This window comes from Podarcis gaigeae (genome assembly GCF_964106915.1).
Source record: "Podarcis gaigeae genome assembly, chromosome: 3".
Taxonomy (NCBI): Eukaryota; Metazoa; Chordata; class Lepidosauria; order Squamata; family Lacertidae; genus Podarcis; species Podarcis gaigeae.
Window position 1 is genome coordinate 100,685,178 of NC_139680.1, and position 23,097 is coordinate 100,708,274.

At 39.9% G+C, this 23,097-nt stretch overlaps 1 protein-coding gene and 1 long non-coding RNA gene across 3 annotated transcripts; one reads left to right on the top strand and one right to left on the bottom strand.

Annotated features, from left to right (window-relative positions):
- Window positions 1–664: 664 nt before the first annotated feature.
- Window positions 665–23,041, top strand: DYNC2LI1 (dynein cytoplasmic 2 light intermediate chain 1). 2 transcript variants are annotated; one of them, XM_083733701.1, is made up of 13 exons: window positions 667–834; window positions 3,039–3,156; window positions 4,872–4,906; window positions 6,907–6,976; window positions 8,551–8,639; window positions 10,676–10,862; window positions 12,464–12,532; window positions 14,881–14,958; window positions 15,594–15,670; window positions 16,637–16,707; window positions 17,157–17,254; window positions 18,114–18,206; window positions 22,289–23,041. In XM_083733701.1, the coding sequence occupies exons 1-13, from the start codon at window positions 821–823 to the stop codon at window positions 22,349–22,351; spliced, it is 1,062 nt and encodes a 353-aa protein (XP_083589827.1). In that variant the 5' UTR covers window positions 667–820; the 3' UTR covers window positions 22,352–23,041. The 2 variants fall into 2 exon arrangements, with proteins under 2 accessions (XP_083589828.1, XP_083589827.1); XM_083733702.1 differs by lacking the exon at window positions 14,881–14,958 and having other exon boundaries at window positions 665–834; window positions 22,289–22,463.
- On the bottom strand, window positions 20,572–22,282 carry LOC310842096. Its single transcript, XR_014562857.1, has 2 exons — window positions 21,446–22,282; window positions 20,572–21,303 (listed from the first exon to the last, which is right to left on the bottom strand). It is a non-coding gene; the product is annotated as an uncharacterized lncRNA (long non-coding RNA).
- Window positions 23,042–23,097: the final 56 nt, after the last annotated feature.

Genomic DNA, 23,097 nt, shown 5'->3' on the forward strand with positions numbered 1-23,097 from the left:
CCACACGTGTGTGTGTGTGTGTGTGTGTGTGTGAGAGAGAGAGAGAGAGAGAGAGAGAAATATTCCAACACCATAGTCACATTAAAAGAGCCCAATGGAAGCAGCAGCAAGCAATTCTAACTGCATAAACCTATACAGTGCTTGTCTATTCATAGCGTTCGGCTTTTCACACTATCTCGGAAAAAACTGGTATACCATTTGTGTGTGCATACGTGTATACGGACACACGTGTACCCTGCCGTAAGCGACTCGCTTAAAAAATGATGGCGACAGCCTAAGCATAAAATCATACAAAAGCCACCAGAAACAACGCACTGAAGGCTAAAAAGCAGATCCGACAAGTCTCCGGGGGTGACTGCCACCTCTCCGATGACCACTTACCCTAATTAAACTTTTTAACGGGTAGCAAAAAGCCACACAAAAGCAGAGGGGAAACTATCCGCAGAGTGCTGCATGTGGGAGAAATTTAAAGAGCAACTTTCCCGTGAAATAAACTGCAATTCTAATCTGAGCTGCAGCTAAAAAAGAAAAATCGTTTTCACTACCTAGTTTCTACACACACGTCACTTTTTCGCACACGCACAACGCCCTATAGACCTTGCGAGAAGCCATTTCGCAGAGTGCGGGGAAAGAAAGAAAAAAACCCTCGGAAACGGACCGAGCGGAAAGCAGGAGCGCCGCGCGTTACTGCTCCCGAAGAACTACAACTCCCATGATGCTCCTTCCCGCTAGGCCGCCGGGCAAGGCGCTGTTTCTATGGCGACCGGAGTCCACCGAGGCCTAAGGACCGCCGCGTCGTTCCGGGGACAGGGGGGCAGCGATGCCCGGGGCCAGGTAAAGAGCGGGGCGGTGTGGGGAGGGCTTGTCTCCGCCTCTGCTGCTCCGGCGGGCCTGCAGGCCGCTTTCCCTCAGGAGGGCAGGGCTCGCTGTCTCCTAGTGTCCCGGCCCCCAACTTCTACAGGCTTTCCAGGAGGACGGGGGCATTATCTCTCGATATCTGCACCATGTCTTTCAAAGCGCTGTTATTCCGCTTTAAACAGGCGCCCCAAAAGAGATCTGGGAAGTGTGGCTCGGCTGGGAGACCTACCAGAGCGCCGGGTGGGGGGGCAACTTGAATAAAATATTGGGAGGGCCCAGGTGAGCCCTGCTCCACATATGTTATTATGAATTATAATACTGAATTATTGTATTTTAATATTTTGCTGGAGGCTGCCCACAGTGGCTGGGGAAACCCAGCCAGATGGGTGGGGTATAAATTATTATTATTATTATTAATAATAATAATAATAATAATAATATCACAGTACACAATCCCCAATCCCCATTTGAACATCCATGGACTTGTGGGGTGGGGGTGCTCAAATATTTTATTGGGGCGGAGAGCCAAAGGGTCGCCGGCATCTAGGAGCTGGCTCCTGTGGACCAGAGCTACAGTTCCCATTGAACAATCACTCCCTCTTCCCCAGGAACTCCCAAGAATTGTAGCTCTGTGGGGGGAAATTAGGGGTCTCCTAACACCCTGAACGGGACACGAGTGGCGCTGTGGACCACAGAGCCTAGAACTTGCCGTTCAGAAGGTCGGCGGTTCGAATCCCTGCGATGGAATGAGCTTCCGTTGCTCGGTCCCAGCTCCTGCCAACCTAGCAGTTCGAAAGCATGTCAAAGTGCAAGTAGATAAATAGGTACCACTCCAGCGGGAAGGTAAACGACGTTTCCATGCGCTGCTCTGGTTCGCCAGAAGCGGCTTAGTCATGGTGGCCACATGACCCAGAAGCTGTACGCCGGCTCCTTCAGCCAATAAAGTGAAACGAGCGCCGCAACCCCAGAGTCGGCCACGACTGGACCTAATGGTCCCTTTACCTTTACCTTTAACACCCTGAACAAGCTACAGTTCCCTGTCCCACTCCCCATCTCTACAAAACTCTCAATGGTGGGTGCAGCTCAGCAGTGAGTTAATTGTAAGTTTGTTTCTTATGAAGAAAAAAAACATTGGCCACTCCACTGATAAGGGGGTGGGCATTATAAAACTGGTATGGGGGTGCTTTCCAGCACAAGCGCTGCATTCTTTGTAAGGAACTGTCCTGTGCGTAAAAGGCATAGGGAAGTGGGTTAACGAACGCGCTTCTTTTCTTTGTACTGTGGGCTCCCGTTCCAGCTGCACAAAATCCAGAGGTTTATATATCCCTCTCTCCCAGTCACTCAGTCCAGTTAAACAAGAAGCACCATCACAGTTCAAGGAAACTTCCGAGTTAGGCAAAAAGTACCCAAGAGCACAGAGGGAAGCTAATAAGGGACATGGCACAAGGAACATCCTGAGGACCAGACAGAATGGCCTGGGGCGGGGGGTACAGGTTGGCTCACAGGGTAGAGCAGGCATAGGTAAACTCGGCCCTCCAGATGTTTTGGGACTACAATTCCCATCATCCCTGACCACTGGCCCTGTTAGCTAGGGATCATGGGAGTGTAGTCTCAAAACATCTGGAAGGCCAAGTTTGCCTATACCTGGGGTAGAGGTTCCTGCCCCGTCATAAAATAAATAACTGTAGCTTGTTCAGGGTGCTGTGATTTGTTGAGAGTGCTACAAAATTTCCTGGGAAGAGGGATTCATTGTTAAACCACTCTGAGAATTGTAGCTCAGTGAGGAGAATGAGGGTGTGTCCTAACAACTCTCAGCACGGCTAATAAACTTCAGTCCCCAGGATTCTTAGGCATAAGTCATAACTGTTTAAAATGATATGATACTGCATTAAATGTAGGGTGCAATTAGGCAGGAATAAAGCATCCATACAAATATGTATGGTTATAGCAGATGGGGGTGGGGGGATCGGAATCTTGGTACTAAGAAGCTCATGTAAGTACAGAATCTGGAATTTACTAGCTTGCCCACTATACCTGATAGGCTTCCCGTGACTTAAAATCACAAGGCACAATTAGTTTCAGTGAGCGAGAAATGGAGTAAAGTGTGTGGTGTGGGAGCAGAGCATCTTCACTGGAAGGTTGTTTTACATGAGGACTTTTTTTTATTTTTCCTTTGCTAGTGACACCTTGTGGGATATTGCTAAAGCGGAAGTTGAAAAAAGAGAAAACCATGAAGACAGCACAGATGGTCTGGAATGTTGGGAAAGATCACTATTCTTTATAGGAAATAAAAACGGGGTAACAATCAGTGTTTCATTTCCCATTGTTATTATAGATATAAATTAAATAAATTTTGTTTGCATACTAACTGAAATTCTGTTATAGCAACAAGAAATATTTCCTACCTTGCAAATAATAATAATAATAATAATAATAATAATAATAATAATAATAATTTATTATTTATACCCCGCCCATCTGGCTGAGTTTCCCCAGCCACTCTGGGCGGCTCCCAATCAGTGTTAAAAACAGTACAGCATTACATATTAAAAACTTCCCTGAACAGGGCTGCCTTAAGATGTCTTCTGAATGTCAGGTAATTCTTTATCTCTTTGACATCTGACTTTCTTGGGCTCTGTGATCACTGGAGATGGTGACAGCAGTCACAAAATTAAGAGACTCCTGCTTCTTGGGAGAAAAGCAATGACAAACCTAGACAGCATCTTAAAAAGCAGAGACATCACTTTGCCGACAAAGGTCTGTATAGTTAAAGCTATGGTTTTCCCAGTAGTGTATGGAAGGAAGAGCTGGACCATAAAGAAGGCTGATCGCCGAAGAATTGATGCTTTTGAATTATGGTGCTGGAGGAGACTCTTGAGAGTCCCATGGACTGCAAGAAGATCAAACCTCTCCATTCTTAAGGAAATCAGCCCTGAGTGCTCACTGGAAGGACATATCCTGAAGCTGAGGCTCCAATACTTCGGCCACCTCATGAGAAGAGAAGACTCCCTGGAAAAGACCCTGCTGTTGGGAAAGATTGAGGGCACAAGGAGAAGGGGACGACAGAGGACGAGATGGTTGGACAGTGTCCTGAGTGCTCACTGGAAGGACATATCCTGAAGCTGAGGCTCCAATACTTCGGCCACCTCATGAGAAGAGAAGACTCCCTGGAAAAGACCCTGCTGTTGGGAAAGATTGAGGGCACAAGGAGAAGGGGACGACAGAGGACGAGATGGTTGGACAGTGTTCTTGAAGCTACCAACATGAGTTTGACCAAGCTGCAGGAGGCAGTGGAAGACAGAAGTGCCTGGCATGTTGTGGTCCATGGGGTCACGAAGAGTTGGACACGACTAAACAACAACAACAATACTTTTAAGTGCCACTGATTCTAAAGAAAATAGTAGTTAAGTATGTTTATCTAGGATGGTAATGGTAAAAATATTTGTAACCAACATTATAAAATTAAATAGTGAAACACTTACCGTAAGTCGTTGCTTAATTTATTTGTAGAAACTGTAAACATTAATTTTAAAGATAATTTTCAAAGTAAGCTACTTTACCCAGCACCTGCTTTCTTAAAGCATCAATAAATTATATATTGTTGTTACGTGCATTTCATGTATTCATTTTATTTCCATTCCATTACTTAAGCAATTCCAGTAGCAGGCGATCATTTGATCAACCTGTTATTTACAATTACCAATGGCGGATACAAATGGCTAAACTGATTGCTACTGTGATGCCTGTATTTTTAAGTTTCTTGTTGCCATTACTAAATTTGTCACTTCCAATCATTTCTGATAATGTTAATAATAATAGCAGTGTAGATACACTCTGATAGAAAGTTGGCAGCTAACTTTCCTGTAATAAGATGACATATAATTGCCTACATTTGTAATTTTCAGATATTTTATTAGAAATGATTAGAAGAATGCATTACAGCATGTAGAATGATATAATATTTATGCTTTAATGACATTACAATAGTATTCTTTGTTGTTTTTAATTTCTAGGGAAAGACTACTATTATACTGAGGTGCCTTGACAGGTATGTGTTTAAGTTTTGAGAAGTATCTCATATTTTCTGGGTACTCAAAATTCTAAATAACATCAACAGTTTCATTGTTGGAACATACCTTAACAGTGTGCCTTCAAACAGTGGAAATATGTTCCTCAGAACACTTGTTTGAAAACACTTATGATTTATTCTTACCAACACTGTAACATTGCTCTCAGGGGCAGTTCTATCATTAGGTAAAGTGAGGTGGCTGCCTCAGGCAGGTGATGGAATGTATTGGACCTGCTGTTCTACATGGCCCCTTTTGGATGACTCTGGGAGGATAGCAGTCCATTTGGTAAGACAGAGTCACCCTCCTGACCTTGTTGTGGCTGCAGCTTGCTTGGACAGCGCATAGTGGTGGCTCAGTCAGGCCCATGTAGTTGCCCAGCAGAAGAGACCCACTACTTCCACTGTTGTGCCCAACCTCATCCTCACTGCTGCCATGTCCAGTCTCATACAGGCAGGTTGCAGTGACAACAATGTTGAGAGGGTGGCTCCATAGCTCTGCCCCACCACATAGGCCTCTGCTGTGGCCTCCACTACATATTGACTAGAGTGGCGCATCACATCCGTGATCCAGTGTCATTTCAGAGCACAACTCATCATGCTGGTTTGGGCCTATAGTCCTAAACACTTTAAAGAGTGATTATACTCAGAGCTGACCCATGGAAATGAATGCGTTGATCTCAATGGGCCTGCTCTGAGTATGGCTTAGTTGGATATTACTCAAAATTTTCTCCTCCTTTCCCACCTGCTCTGCACCTCATATTTTCTAATGACACAGAATGGGAGACAGGAAAATGGTAAGCCCTCTGGAATATACCATGCATAGCAGTTTCTTCACCACTTCATAAGGCTGGCTATGATCTTTCATGCTTCACAGAATTCCTTTTCTCAATATTTGTAATAATTTGTATAGGTAATCAAAAAACACTTTCCACCCAGAGAAGCATTTATGGTGTGGAATTCCTCTCTCTAAAATCTTGTGATATCTTCTTCTCCCTAAAATCTTGTGATAGTTAATAATGCACAGTTTCAGTCACTTGAGGTGAACTAATGAGGCGTAGCATAGCATGACACATATGCTAGGAAGTTGGTGTGCTTTTTAAAATATAAAGTATTATGAAGATGATGGATTTTTCGGAGCTAGCTGACCTAACCGGAAGAGTCCGCGACCAGAAGGAGGAGGAGTATCAGGAAGAGTGGATCAAATTTAATTATTATTTAGTTAAATATGTTAAGTTAAATTAACTGAAAACAGTTTGCAGATACTTAATTGGCTTGGGATTTTATTTATGTTAAGTGATGAATTAATACGTTTAATTCCATAATGTGAAGATTTAAGGATATTAATATTTAAGTTAAATTTCATAAGAATTTGTCACCAGCCTTGCTTTGCCCCACAACACCCAACTTTGGGGCCTTGTAATGCCTACAGCCAGCAGGAATGCTTCCAACAGAAATGTACAGTGCTCCACATTTCAGCTGGTTCAGTGGAGGCCCCCCATGGCAGCATAGCCTCCCATTGATGGAGAGCAGCAGAAAAAAACTCACCACATTCTAATTTCTTCCAGCATTGCAGATTTGAGGGGGTGGGGACAGGGAAGAAATATTGCTCTGTTCTTCTCAGCCAGGTAAGTATAGGATTGCAGCCTTTAATTTCCAGTTGTGCAAAAATATAGACAATTAACCCTTTTTTCTTGGGTCATATCTTTATTGTATATTGCCGTGTTCTAGTTTTTACATCTCAGTTCTCAGAAATGATTCACTGAGTTTTGCCATCCCATGCAAACTCACTCCAAGAAACTTGGGAAGCATTTTCACTGTTTTGTTTTCCCCTGTTGTTTGTGAAAATACTGTTTGATAATAGGGCAAATTTAATTTTATTAAGAAGAAGGTTACCGGTAATTTCTCTCTCTCTCTCTCTCTCTCTCTCACTCACTCACTCACTCACTCACTCACTGTGTGTGTGATCTTAATTTTTCCAGGGATGAAATTCCAAAACCAACTTTAGCTTTGGAGTATACATTTGGAAGAAGAGCAAAAGGGCACAATACAGTAAGTATACTGACAAACTAGATTATATAATCTCCTTTTGGTTCATCAGTAGTGTTATGTACATTTATGCCCCTGACATTTATGCAACCACATTCCAGACAGAACTCTAATTTGCAGTGACCTTGATAGCTGGAGAAATATGTTCATTTTTCAAACTTATTTATTTATAAAAATATCTATATACTGCTATTCATAAAAACAGAGCATTTTACAATAATCATACATAAAACCATGCAATAAATACCAAACAAAAATATAAAAATCAGCTAAATATTATGGAAAGATGTATTCTTAATTGCCTGCATAAACCTAGTGAAATAGGAAAGTTTTCTGCAGTCATTAGAAGTTGAAACAAAAGGTGCCTACTGAATCTCTGTTAGCAGACTATTCCACAGGGCTGGGCCAATACTAAAATAAAATAAAGGCTTGATTTCTTTGTGCTGTCAAATGAGCCTCATCAGCTCAGGGAAAAACCAATGACTTTTCTGCAGATTGTCTCTCTCCTCCTTTTCTGTTCCTGGCACTGATTTCAAGCGCATAAGCAGAGCTCTTTATGTGGGCTGCAGCAAGGGGAGATGCAAGATACAAGCATTGTGGCTAGTTTTGGCTTTCTTATCTCTCCCTACAACCCATGTAAAGGGTGTTTGGGGATTAGTGGGGATTACATGTATTTTCTTTTGTTGTTGTTGTTCCATGAACACTATTGTATAAAGACTATCACATAAATCAGGGTGTGGAACCTCCCAGGGCCAAGTGTAGCCCTCCTGGCTTCTCTGTCTGGCCTGTGGGATTCTCCCCACCCGACACCCTCTTTCCTCAAGCCTTTCCCTGAACTTGCTTCACACCCATCTACAGTGGTACCTTGGTTTACGAACTTAATCCGTTCCGGAAGTCCGTTCTTTAACCAAAACCGTTCTTAAACCGAGGCACGCTTTTCCTAATGAGGCCTCCCGCTGCTGGTGCCCTTCCACCATTCAGATTCCATTCTTAGACCGAGGTAAAGTTCTCAAACTGGGACACTATTTCCAGTTTTGCAGAGTTCATAAACTGAATTGTTCTTAATCCGGACTGTTCTTAAATTGAGGTACCACTGTATAGTGTTTTTGCCGGACTGGAATGTATCCTTGAACTCTCATAATGATCCCTGCTTGCCCAAACAGAGCATGGGGGCAGGTGAATGCATTCAGAAACAAGTCTGCTGTACAAAGATAAACTTTATATTCATTGCTCTGCCTACTTTTGCCTCTGTTCCTGTCCACAACTAGCCTGTGGTCCCCAGAAGATTTCTCAGAAGGTAATGTAGCTCCTAGGCAGAAAAAGGTTCCCTATCTGTGACTAAGTGTGAAGTGTCTCTTAGAAGATCTTCTCAAGTTTCATGTGTAAATCTTCTATTCCAACACCTTGTCAGCAAAATCCACTGCTGGCATTCTTCTAAACTCCTGATAAGACAACCCAACCTTCTCTGCTGGGTTTCTGTCTGATGTCAGATCAATCATACAAGATGTGTATTGCAATGTATGCTATCTATCAAAATCTTGTGCAAATGATTAATGCAAATAAACTTTTTTTCCCAGCCCAAAGACATTGCTAATTTTTGGGAACTAGGTGGTGGAACTTCATTGTTGGACTTGATTCCCATACCAATAACTACGGCTAACATAAGGTAATGAATTTGGTAATTTCATAATTAATCTCCGCTATCTTTCTATAACAGCTCAGTTCTTCCATTGAACTTCAAACTTCAACTTTATTCATTTACAAATGTTTATTACTCTTCCTCATAGTCATTTGTGGCCTCTAGATTTTTGTCCTGCACGTGTGGGACCTGGAATTGTGTACATGGCGTATAGTCAATACAGGTTCCAATGGCGAACAATAGTCAGTCGTACCTTCATCTGAGTCAGTTTTCCAGTTTCACTACTTTGTCATTCATTGTGGCTGGAGATCTGTGCCCACTTACTGGAAGTGAACTGAATGGAACTTACTTCTGAGTTGACGTGTATAGGATTGTGCTTCCAGTTGCTTTTTGAAATTCATACCCTCTACTATCTATAGAACTACATTCTATAGTGTGGTGTGATGGTTAGAACGCTGAGCTGGGACCTGGAAAACTAGGGTTTAAATCCCCACTCAACTACGAAGCTCACCAGGGGACCTGGAGCCAGTTTCTATCTCTCTGCCTTACCTACCTTACATGATGGTTCTGAGAATAGCTAAGATGGGGGAACCATATTTGCCGCCTTAAGCTCTTTGGAGGAAAGGTGGGGTATAAATGTAGCAATAACATTTTGAAAAAAATAAAGATGGTTTATTAAAAGAAAGATACCTGCCTCAGAAAGTAGCTCCATTTAAGGAAAAAGAGAAAGACATTTTTCAAAACACCAGCTATGAGAAAATACAGGAAATATTACTGTTGTAGGAGACTAGCTTGTCTCCCAGCAGTGTAAGCTTTATTCATTACACTTGCATCTATTCTTGCAAATATCCCAGAGCAATATTTTAGGTTTCCAACAACGCTTGAGATACAAAGGAGAGATAGGGACTGGCCGAAGACCAGCATTCATTGCACATAATTGCTTAATGTAGATTTAAAACTAGCTTTCCTTTCAACCCAAACAAACCACCTAACCAATAAATTTTGTATTGCCTCTCAACAGAAGTCAATGTGCTGGTTGGCTTTCTTCTGCTCTCAACGGAGCATTTAGTGGGAAAAGGTTATATACTATTGTGGAAAAGGCCCTGGTCCTCTCTTCTCAGTGTAGTTACACTTGAGGGAAGATATTAAATTGATTTCTGTGTGCATAACTGTGAAAAATCAAAGTGATTTTCATGTGGATGGGTAAGATAGTTACCTTTTTTTTACAGCTGCTACAGATGAATTACAATTAAAATCAACATTAGGATGTTGGTGTGGGGAGAAGCGGACCACTTTTTGGTCTAAAGAATTTGAAATTATGAACTCAGGCTAGCCAGATGCTTTGGTCTGCAGTTCAAAGTTTCATGCAGGCTAGAGCTCCTATTTTCCCTGTTTCTTTCAATTTTTAAGAGGCTGGTTGAGACAGCTTTGTTCATTTCTTAACTAAAAGTGTCACCTTGGATATTTGCCTTTTTTAGATGTGCCACTAACCCATGGTGTAGCACTACATCAACAATCGGAAGCAAGTGTCAGGTCTGCATGCTTCTCCACCCCAACACAGTTTCATTTTTGAACTAACCACAGTTTGTTGTTGTATATTTATTAATTTGTCCATTCAGTTTATATCCTACTCTTTCTCCTCAAGGAGCCCAGGGCTTAACTGTGTGAACTGCAAATAACTGGTTAGTTTAAACTATGATTTGTTGAAACAAGCAAGCATCAGTGCTTGTTTCCTTGTCACTTGTCAAGTTCCTAACTCCTTAGCTCCAGCGATGCTGCTCCATCTAATTCTCCCAAACAGTTCACTCAGCCCGTAGTAACCAGGTTTATAAATTCAGCTAATAAAATATCATGACAAAGAATTTATAGTAGAGTACAAATCATTTTCCGGGCAAACATTGTTTCCATATTTAATGTCATTTGCTTCAGTTGTGTGGGTTGGGATGTTTGTTTTTTGCTCCTCTAAACTGCTGTTTAGATGCCATTGTATGAGATACTTCTTGTGTAAAGAATATTTTAGGTGCCTTTAAAAATGTTAGGCTGTCTTTCTGTTCTTTTTGTAGGACATTTGCTATCGTTCTTGTCCTGGATCTTTCAAAGCCCAATGAACTGTGGCCAACCATGGAGAGCCTTTTACAAGCCACTAGGAAGCATGTAGACAGAGTTATAACAAAACTGGGACAAACAAATCCTAAAGCAGCTACTGAAATTAAACAGAGAATATGGAACAATTTGCCAAAGGATCATCCAGTAAGAACTAGTATTTTCTCCAGATGTCACAGGCTCATACACAGTTAAAGATAATCGCTTTGAGAATCATAAACAATTCCTTTAGATTTTTATGCATGACTGAAAATCCATTTGATGTAGAAGAACTTGTTCAGTGGAAAATTATAGCAATTTAATGAAAATTCAGTAGGGGCAGAAACAAGGAAAGAAGGTTTCTTATATATTCTTGTTAGACATCTAATGTGATTGTTATGGCATGTTACAACAATCAAAAGAAACAGTTTTACAGACGCAGTTTGATATTGATTTTATAATCTCCTTTTGAAATGAAGGTGAAAACTAGAATGTACAGAAGTTATCTGGCAAAGCAACTCACTGAAGCTACAGATTTGAGGAAAGGGTGTAGTTATAACAGCCTTCAGCACGACTCTATACTTTGCATTTATTCAAGTGTCTATCACAGACTCAGTGCCTTTTGATAATGTGACAACTAATTAAATTATAAAATTTCAGGGATGTTAACATAAGCCCTTGAAATTCAATTGCTAATGTGCTCTCTTGAAGAAAGTAAAATAGATTGCCGAAGATGCAATTGAAAAGGTGCCTGGCATCATGCATTCATCTTGTACAAATGTTGTGTGTATGCGGTGTCTAAACAACGTATATATATATATTCTATAGTGCACAATTCGAGGATGTAAAAATAATACTATAAAGTAGCTATTAATGTGAGCAATAAATGAACATGAGTAAAAGACCCAATAGACTTAAATTTGCTTCCTTTATGACTTTCAGTAGCCCAGTTCATCTTTTAAAAAACGGGCGTATTTTTCTCCCTTGCTTCACCTATCGCACTGATGCCAACTCACACTCCTGAATGGAAGGAGTCACAGCCCACCTCCCACCTTTGTCTTTTCTGAAGCTGCTATGTGCATGTGAGAATTATAGAATCGTAGAATTGTAGAGTTGGAAGGGACCCTGAAAGTCATCTAGTCCAGCCCCTTGCAATGCAGGAATTTCAACTTGATCATACATGACGGACGATCACCCAGCAAGAAGAAACCCCTTCCAAGACCCCTGCTCAAGTTTCATCCATTGCAGCTTCTGTAGATGCAGAATTTTCATGTGCATCTTAGTTGAGCTTATATTGGAGGAGAACAAGAAAGAAGATTTCTTCCTGCCTCTGGTGAAACAAATAGTAGCTGCTCTGCTTGTCTTGAGCTTAAGTATATGTAAGGAGCGGAAACTTCACGGATTCGTTCCCTAGGCATTCCTCTTTCCATAAGAAAGTGCTAGCATGGAAAGCCATTTGTAAAGTCAATGTGCTCTTGTCACATTGGGGTTTGGTGTACCCATCTAAGTAGGAGTGAGGCACCTTCACAGGTTGGACTGAGTTAGATGGAAAGGAATTTGAATTCTTCCTACTTAAGACATTGGTGAGTTACTTGCAGTTACTTCCATTATAAATTATTGGCTGTGCAGTCTTAAATTCTCCTTATTCCAAAAGATTATGCAACAATGAAGCCCGTGTGTGAACTATTTTGAAGCCATCTCAGCATGTTCTTATCTGAAAAAAGGGATTGTAAAAAAATGTTATATAAGTATTGCCACTTTCTTAACAGGACCGTGAACTGATTGATCCATTTCCAATTCCACTAGTTATAATCGGGAGCAAATATGATATGTTTCATGTAAGTAATAACTGTGTTACAATTCTCCCCCTCTGTTGTATTGTGGTAGCCTAGGAAACTTTTTTATTGATTCTCTCTCTCTCTCCAAAATCAGAAAAGTAATATGAACAAAATGGCAATTACAGCCATATGTAATTGCCATCTGTGTCATTCATCCTCCAGAAACAATAATAAAATATTTATAATAATGAAGAAAATAAAACAAACTATGAATGACATATACTAGCAATACACAGTGGTACCTCTGGTTACGTACTTAATTCATTCTGGAGGTCCGTTCTTAACCTGAAACTTCTTAACCTGAAGCACCACTTTAGCTAATGAGGCCTCCCACTGCTGCCACTCCACCGTTGCGCGATTTCTGTTCTCATGCTGAAGCAAAGTTCTTAACCCAGGGTACTATTTCTGGGTTAGCGGAGTCTGTAACCTGAAGCGTCTGTAACCTGAAGCATATGTAATCCGAGGTACCACTGTACCAACTGTGAAATATACAAACAGCTCCAATTCCTAGCATCCCTTGGTAGGGCTGAGAAACACTCATGTGCCTCTGCCGGTTGGAATAGAGTTAGACAATGGGTTTGACTCTGTATAAAGCAACTTCCTGTGTTCCTATATATTTCCCCCTTTTTTATGTTGACCTTCACGCCTTATTCTCTCCTTTAGCACATGCCTTTTAGGTTATTTTGTAGAGTTATCTTTGAAGATGAACAGCCTCTTCATATGCAGCGGTGGCGTTTCTGACAGACACTATTCATTTTTAGCTGAATCTTAAGATTGACTTCCCAGCAAATGTAATAATAATAATAATAATAATAATAATAATAATAATAATAATAATAATAAAAAATAAATACATACATACATACATACATACATACTTTTATTTATACCCCGCCCTCCCCAGCCAAGACTGGGCTCAGGGCGGCTAACACCAGGTAAAAACAATTGATTAAAATACAACTTAAAAACAAGATTTAGTACAACATTAAAATGCAGCCTCATTTCAGTAGGAACTCAAATCAAAAACATTTTGGGGATGAAAACTTTGAATCTTCACCTAGGCCAGCTATCCAGACTAGTCCAGAAAAAAGCCAGGGAAGTCCCCAAATAGGAGTTCCATCACTTACCCATTAACTGGAAGTATAAATGTGTCTGAGATGACCTCCTCTCCCCAGAACAGAACTGACCATTAAAAACAGCTGTTAATGGATATTAGCCACAATGGCTATACTCTACCTCCATTGCCAGAGGCAGGATGCCCTTGAATACCAGTTCCTGGGAATCACTGGTGGGGAGAGTGCTTTCAGGCTTTCCAAAGGCATCTGATTGGCTGCACAGAGAACTGGATGCTAGAATAGATGGACCATTTCCCTGAAGCAGCAGGGACTTCCCAAGAAGATGTCATGTGTGGTGCCCTTTAATCTGGTCCCTACCTTGCTTGATCTTAACTTAGTACTATCCTTGTGTCCTTTTTCTCTCATACTCCTCTCTCAACTGGATCAACGTATGCACACTTGATCATTAGAAAACACTTTGCTGTACCTGTCTCTTCACAAGTGCTGATGATTTATCATCAGATGTGGCAATGCTGGTTCTTTCAGAGTCTCTTTTAATTTATTTCTCATCCTTTTTGTTTTTATAACCACAACACCAAACTGCAGTCTTATCTTTCCTGCACTGTTTGAGCACATGCAGGCAGGACATGTGTTTGGGGAAACATCCATCCTTGGTCCCCTAGGTGGCAGCATAGTGCATTCTAGGCAAGTCACCTGTCATTGATGCATAATTCCTTATAGCACCAGCCTAGGTTTCTTTGTTTGCTTCCTTTATTAAGCAGCCAGTGTTATTGGTTGCTTTTGAATGGAGTGTAAATGACATTTTTCCAAGATTGTTAAGCTGCATTCCTCTAAAGTAGAATAAATAAGCCCTTGTGAGGCAAAGCAAAAATGTGTGTCTTTGGGAAATATATGCATATACTATTGAAGTGCTTTGATCTTCCCTGGTCATCCTCTTGCTGTGCTCATCTAAGCTATTGTTTAGCTTAGCAGGTCATCCAAACTGAGCTCTCTTCGGACAAGCTTCAAGCTGTAAGTGAGCTGAGCCACAGGCCTGGGTTTAAACAATACTGTCAACCAAACCATGGTTTAGCTTAGCATAGCACAATAACAGAATGACCTGCGAGGAGCAAAGTGGTCAAAGATTACTCTCTGGAAGCCCACACATTTACTTGTTGGCAAATGTTGACTTAGTGTTACACACAAAGGAGGGCAATGTTATGTCGCATTGTGAAAAACTGTAAAATTATTCATTAGATTTTTTTCCACCCCAACCCCCCTCTTTTTTTAAAGGAATTTGATTCGGAGATGAAAAAAATAATATACAAGACGCTTCGCTTTGTTTCTCATTATTATGGAGCATCTTTAGTGGTATGTATATTATTGTATTTCATGGGCACAACCCTGCCAAAGTCAAGCCCTTTCAACTCGTATTCATTTCCCAAACAAAGAAATTAAAATAAAATAACCCAATGTGTGGGTTAGTCTTACCATGACCTGATGATTGTTGGCTTGTGATGGCACAGAGGTGATCTTTTTCACTAGTAGCACTGGTATTGTGGAATGCACTCCCTGCTGAGATATGAGAAGCCTCATCTGTATTGGCATTCTGCTGGCTTTTGAAGACACACAGCCATTCCTTTAATCTCTTGACCTGAGTCTCCTGTTTTAATTGCTGTTGTTTAATTTTGTTTTACTGCATATTTTATTTATGGACATTTATATGTTAATTTTGGGATTGTTATATTGTGTGTTTTAATTGTGTGTTTTCAGTAGCCATGTATTATAACAGCGTTGTGCAATAGTTTTATTATTATTATTATTATTATTATTATTATTATTATTATTATTATTATTTGGGGGCATTAAGTGGTAGCTGTTTCAGGACACTGAAACAGCTAAATCTTAAACATAACAGTCCTATGATGAATTTTGAGTGACTTGGGAGTAGTATTTTCCTATGTTTATTAGGAGAGCATAACACAAGTTTTATGCTTTGTTCACAGTTCACCAGCAAATCTGAAGCTCTGCTCCTGAAAACACGTACTCTCATTAACCATTTAGCATTTGGCTTTGATAGGAGGTAAGCTAAACAATTTCCTACTATTGGCAAGCTCTCCCAAAACCTTCTATTGGCTGGATACTGGCAATTTGTAAAAAAAAGGGGGGGAATCTGTCAGCTTTTCTGTTTCATACAGGATTCTTGCTCATAGATCTATATAAAGGCTGATGAAAAACAGTTTCAGGAAAAGAGGCTAACTTATGTGAAGGACACACCAATAGCTCAGTGATAGAACTTGCGTCTCTCAGTTTAGTTCATAGCATCACCAGGTAAAGGATCTCAGATGACAGGGCTTGAAAAGGCCCTGCTGAAATGTTGAAGATCTGCTAATAGAGTAGACTCAGGCCCAGACTACACAGAATGTTGATTACGTGGTTTGTCCTCGAGTACACAGTATTTCTTTCAAAAACATCAGGTGAGCGGTGGGTCCAGACTGGGCCTTTGGCACTGGCGAATTTAGCACATTTCCTCCCTCCTCCAGTCCTGATCTGAATTTGGACCTCCATGCCTGTAAGGGTGGGTGAGAGGAGCTCCCATTCAATCTCAGTTGTCAGAAGGACTGCTGCTTAGAGAAAAATAAAAATTGGAGCTTTATAGAAAAAGCTAGGAGGGGAAATGGGTCCGTCAAAGCTTCCATCAGCAGAAATTAAACTTTTGCTGTCCATCAATTCTATTGATTTGAATGGGACACAGTTGTAACTGGGGGGAGGGGGCGGAGGTACTGACTTTTCTAAAAAAAAAGAAAAGAGACAAAAACAGTCAATACAAAATAAACCATAAATTAAAACAGTATGTTCTTTGCATACATTTAAGGAGCAAGGAAGGGGAGACAGCTGGTGGTCTGGACCAACTCAGTTCTCATTCAAGCAAATACATGTATTTAAGAACATAGTTGTAACTTGCCTTTCTTGGAGTGTGCTTTTTGTCAGTTTTGGTAAATCCTGATAACTGATCTATATTCATTTTGTTCCGGTCATGTTTTTTAAGCAAATCCATGTCAGTGGATCAGAACAAGCCACTCTTTATCCCAGCAGGAATGGACTCTCTTAGTCAAATAGGTGGGTGGTTTTCTTATCTATTTATTGTGCATGTAGCTTTTACAGTTAAGAGAATACAAGGCTGAAGTGGACAAAAATGAACAATGGATTCTGAAATGTCTACAAAATGTATTTGTGTATGATGATTACTAAAGAAAAATGATCAGAAAGTTTTAAGAAGGTACAGCAATGTTTAACAACAATGCTATACATATTTATTGAAAAGTAAGCCCTGCTAAATTTGGTGGGACTTACTCCCAGGAAAGTGTGTAAAGTACACAAAGGATTGCAGCCCTAGTATAACAGCTTTGATGTTGAAAGCTAGTGCTTATCTTCAGGAACCTGTTTTTTACATATTTGTATAACAACCTTCATGTAGGACAATTATTGAGGGGAATACATTCAGACAAGTAGCTTGTTTGCCATTTGAATGATGGAGTGACCATTGTTACAATTCTTACAATAACTAGGTCCTCCTCCTGCTTCCAATAGTGATATTGGAAAGCTGCATGCACAGACACCTATGGATCTATGGAAAAAGGTGTTTGAGAAGGCATTTCCACCAAAGGTGTGTATACTTTTTTGTTCTTTGATGTTCTTATTAACCTTATTTCTTTTCACAATATTTGTTAATTCTTGTGGCTGCACTGTTGTGCCCAAGCCAGATTATTCAGAAGTAAAGTAATTTCATTGGGACTTCTTGTTACGGAAGAATTGAAACTTTAAGCTTGGTACTGGCTTTGCTTTTTGTGCACAGCTGTTTTCATTTCCTAATTCATTGATCAAGATTTAAACCTTGAGCCTGGGGTTCCTAGTTTAGATGTAACAGGAACCTGTGACTTAACCCCCACACCTAAGTTTTCATCTGTGGCACATAAGAGGACTGAGTTATGGTTTGTTAGACCTGAACTGTTACATCTGAACTGGGACACTATGTCACAAAAACATAGACACAAGGTCACTTCACGTGATCTTTGTAGGTTTATTCTTGTCGTGGTGAAATAAATGCAAGCTGATACAACCTTTGTGAACTGAAGGGATTAGGCTGTTTCATCCAGTTGTCTTAGAAACATGTGGACCTGCTAGAGGGGTTCACAGTGTGGCCAGGATTACTCGTGGGTGCCTGCTACATGAACTAGCTTCTTCGCACAGAGGGTTGAGCATTTTGCAAGGTGTGTTTACCCCCATAAGGAAAAACAGTGTATATATGTAGCACATCCATGCCATCCCAGCTTGGTTGCAGTCATGCAACTGGTCCTTCATTACACATATCAAAGAGGGAGCTATACGAACCAGCTTCTGCAGTTCATACAGTTTGATGCCTTAAACGTATTTATGGCAGAGATGCAAGCTCTAGGGATATTTCAAGACACACCTGGGGGAAAGAACGAGGCTGCATTTTACTCTTTCACCTGCCCTTATTTCAGAATGTTGGAGTTTTCAAAGAAGTAAAGGACCCAGCTCAAGATCCACAGTATGGTGAATATGAAGTCGATGCTATGCGCGCTCAGAAGAACCAGGTATGCTACAGCAGTTGTTCATGTTGCTCAATAAAGAAAATCTCACGGGTATTTCTCAGGCATTGTACGTATGCCCAGATGTATTTACCTTTGAACATTCATTTATAGCTGCAAGTCTCATTTTAACCATAAAGTTTGCTCCGGTGGCCTTGGACACATCATCATCTCTCGGCCTTAGCTGATATTATTGAAGGTTATTCTATAAATAATTCAGATAATTTTTTAAAAGCAATCTGCTTCTATAGCAAAGAAGCCACCCTGACGGCAGTTGCAGACGTGGAAGAACTTTGAGTGTTACCTCCAGGGTTTACCTCCAGGGCAGTTTTCCAAGTTGCATTTTCTAAAGGTGAAAGGTAGCTTTGCAAAATGCCACAGCATAGTTCTTAAACTAAAGTAACCCCATATTTTCTCTGGAAGTTTCATAACACTGCAGCTAAGGTTACTCAAGTTTAGTTGAACATGTCAGTGACCATGCCTACAAACCTGAGCCAGGTTGATTTCACAGTTTTATAGTATAGTATAATCTACAGTAAAATAGACAAACTCTAGACAACTTCCAGTATTGGAAAATTTGTTTAGGCTGACAGGTTTATTCCAGGTCATTCATTTAGAGTTACCACAGCAAGTATTTCCATTTTAAGTCATGGTGCAAAATTCATCTCAGTTGGAATTATTTCTTGCAGATTACAAGTAGTATATAATTAATGACTAATGTAGTCCTCAGACATTCCATTGAATTGATTTTAATGTGTCACCCAAAATAGAATGTTCAGTTTAATTGCTTGCTACATACATTTTTTGCTTTACATTCATACTAAGGTTATGATTATGGATGGTATTTTTATTAAGTAAAATAGGCTACTAGTAAAAGTTGATTAAATCATATTGAAAATTAATATTTTCCCAGGTGTTTCCTAGTTTCAGTGTTCTTTTATTTTATAAAGATTTTAATCTGTATTGATGCCATTGGAAGTTGCTGTAGCTTTTGTTGTTGGTACTATTATGGAGAAAAAATGGTAATAGACAAGTTTCTGTAAAAAGAAAATTATCTGCAGTTATTTCCCTAAAATTTCCATCTTGGAGTTCAGTTATTATAAGATTATTATAACATTTGAACTGCCCTTTATGAAAACATTTTGGGATTTTTGTATTTCATTTGATCTTAAAAGCTGCGAGATAACCCTGTATATATCTGTAAGAAAACAATTCCCTGGCTACATTCAGTTTTTAAATGCATTAGGATTTCCCATAATTATATGAAAATTGAGAGTGAAATGGCCCTTATCTCAAGAAGTAAGTATTAAATGCTTCAGAAAGCTAATCTTTTTTCCCTTCCTTTTTGTACTCCTTTGTTCCATACATAAAGCATTTATATAGAGAGGAGCATTTATGTTAAAGTTATAGCGTCAAACATAATGCTTTGTATTTCTGTTCCTTGAAGGTATTCATGCATGGTAGCTTTTTATTCCAATTGAAAAGTAGACTTTTGTGCATTTCTTCCTGATCATTTTATGTTGCTCTTTGGACTCAGAATGACTATCTGTAGAGTTTAATATACTTCTCATGGTGCTACTGACATTAGGGACCACACACCTGCAAACAGTAACCAGACTCTCATTTCTTAGCAAGCTTTCTTAACAGCAGCACATAAAAGAAACGGTCCCGTTCCCCCTACCGCACCCCCTGCCGGGCCTCCATTGATCCATTAGTGCTTATTTGGACCTCTCTCTTTCTTTGGCAGTGATCTGCATCAGCCATATAGCCTATTTCATATAGACGTTAGAAATACATCATTGCTATAATATACCAAAGGCCCCGATCAGGATGCTTCTCTGTCGTGATTTTCTCTGGCCTAACAGTTTGCTCACTGTACAGTGATAGTTGTTCAGATGCTTAAAGGCCATTTAATAGTGCTTTTGAAATTTAAAAAGCCTGAGCAACCTAAGCAGCAATTAACCTAGTCCCCTTCCAGCACCCCCAGCACAACCAAATACCATAAAGAAGCATTAACCTGTCCTTCCCCGCAGCACTCCTGATACAGGTAAAATTGTGATGTTGGATGCATCAAGATCATTGAGGAGGGCAGGCTTTAACCGTTTCCCCTCATCATTCCAGATGCAACTAAAATCTCTGTCTCTGTGCAGCTGATAGCAGCGTGGGAAATCGCATACAAGGGCCCAGTCCTATGTAACAGCCACAAAAAAGATGAAGGCACATGACTGTAACAACAATGTATTGATAAGTTAACAATTAAGTAGGACGAAACATCATTACAATTGCAAGGTGTGAATGAACCAATGAATATATGGATTGAATGACTGGAACTACTAGTCAGATGCACAAGAAGAATTAGAAATGAGCACAATGCAGTTCAGAAATTATGTTTATTTAATAAATCCATATGGCACTTCTTTTAAAATATACTATGCCACGGCAGCTTACAACTTATAAGAACAATTCAGAACTATATAAAATATCAAGCATTCACTACTTCTAAAGACACTTCCGTCAGCTAGCAATCCCAATAAAAAATGAGGCCTCTGGCAAGTTGTGCAAAATTACAAAAAGAATAGGGATGCTGATGTAAGCTAACTAAAAATGGAAGTTAGGTGCAATGAAAAGGCCATGATTGTGACAACAATTTTTGCTTTTTATTCTGATGCCATACAACACAGCCCACACTGATCAAAATGTTTTCCCAAATTATAAAAGAAATAGAAGTCTGATCTGCCAGATACATAAACTGTGTGGTTTTTGTAAGTGGTGGTGGTAAGTACCTTTCTGCTATCCATTCACACAAAGCAAATGTTGTGTCCTAATTCAGCAAGGGCAAATCAACCGTGAAAGAAGACTTGTGGAGATTTCTGGATACGTGAACCAAATGGTGTTGTGCAGAAGAAAAACCCACCTCGACATCTGTGCTAGTGCTCCTGTTAGCACTGCAGAGTGCTCAGCACCAACAGCTCTGCCAAATCCACTTTGGACAGGAAAAACTGAGTCCCGACACTTCCCCAACCCTTAAAGAGTGATGCATACTGCTATGCCTGTAGGAAAGATACTTGCGGCAGCATGCAAAGCATCCCTGCGGCACGGGGTACTCTAGACCAGTGTTTCCCAACCTTGTGCCTCCAGATGTTTTTGGCCTACAACTCCCATCATCCCTGACCACTGGTCTTGCTAGCTAGGGATGATGGGAGTTGTAGGCCAAAAACATCTGGAGGCACAAGGTTGGGAAACACTGCTCTAGACTGTGCTCATAATCTAGCAGGTCACATCAAGGCGTCCAGTTTTTAACAGGTTTCAGTCAGATGCCTTTGGAAGATCCCAAGCAACATATGGAAGCAAAGACTGGTTGGTTTGTCCCTGGAATATATGGTGTTCATAGCTACATACATTTGAAGATAGAGCTCCCATTTAGCAAACACTTATGCTGCTGGTCACTTGGGAGATCTGCATCCCTGCACTTGAGGGAGCAAGTGAACAACATTTCTTAGTTTAGTAGCAGCTGGATAATTGCTTTTTGAAACCACAAGTAGTAGATAATGAAAAGTGAAATGATATGGGTGCAATTAGAATAATTTCGTGGTGGATCTCAGTATTAGAATGGCATATACAGCATGACATAAAAAGATAAACTGCCATTTGTTTAGTGTTATGAAAGGCATACATGAGAGCTGCTTTAATCATGGCTAATTCGCTGTGTGCCGCAATCTGGATTCCTTTTACAACTCATTCATAATTAAGATATATAGATACCGCTGATACATTCCATGCAGTTTAGACCCCGCTGGGTGTTTGGGCTTATCTCGCATACACTGTTTCTAAAATGCCATCTTTTATGTCTTTCATTTTATTTTTATGCAATGATTATAGTAATGATAGCAGAGACTGGATGAGATCCAAAATTTGCAATATATTGCAGAATAATACTTAATGTTCTCACATTAAAATTGAACATGCAGTTGCTTATATCATGGGGGGATATTATTATTTATTAGAAGCTTTTTTAAAAAATGAAACTCAGAACTAAATTACAAAAAACTAAACATTAAAAACTGTTTCAATATATGTTTCCATTTTAGGAACTAGAACAGTACAAAAGAAATGCCTCTAAAACCTGGAAAGAAATGGAGTTTGATTCTTGACTGAGAAGTATGCCTCAACCAGATTTGAAGCTGCATTTCATACATTTGAGTCATTACGTTTTGTACACTTGTAAAATGCATAAAAACCCCCATCATAAATACTTAATAATAATTATGGTCATTGTTGTTTATGATCAGTATAGTAGATTGTGCCAGAATCACTTCTCTTAGTTAAACTCAGTAAGAGATGACTCAGATGTTGCAAAACGTTTGAAGAAGAAAAGCAGACACATTCTGTGTCATTTAACATCAGATAACTGGTTTGTGAAAAGTTCAAAGGACATTCTGAACATTAATCTTAACAGCAGGTCAATGCCCTTATCCTCAGTTTCACCTTTGCTGTAGCGTATTAAAGTCAGTGTGAGATTGTGAGATTTTTTCCCCTCCAGTTAACACACAATTTTCTGTATTTTGCCAGCATAATATGATAAAAGTTGCATTTCTACTTAGACCATTGTAAGGTTTCGGCTGTTGGACTATAGTTTTTAACCATCACAAATTCTTTATGAATTTTTTGTTTGCTTGTTTGAATTGAAGTATTCAGCAAAACTATATGATCTTAAACAGGAAAATGCAAAGGAAATTTCTATTTTTGTATGACACTTGTAAATTGCTATTTTGAACCTTTTAAACATTACCACAAACGAATGCAGTTGGTCATTTTTAAAATAAAGATGTTATACAAAAGAATCCCCCCCACCTGAAATAATTTGCTCAAACACAATGTAGAGAGGAAAAGAATCAGT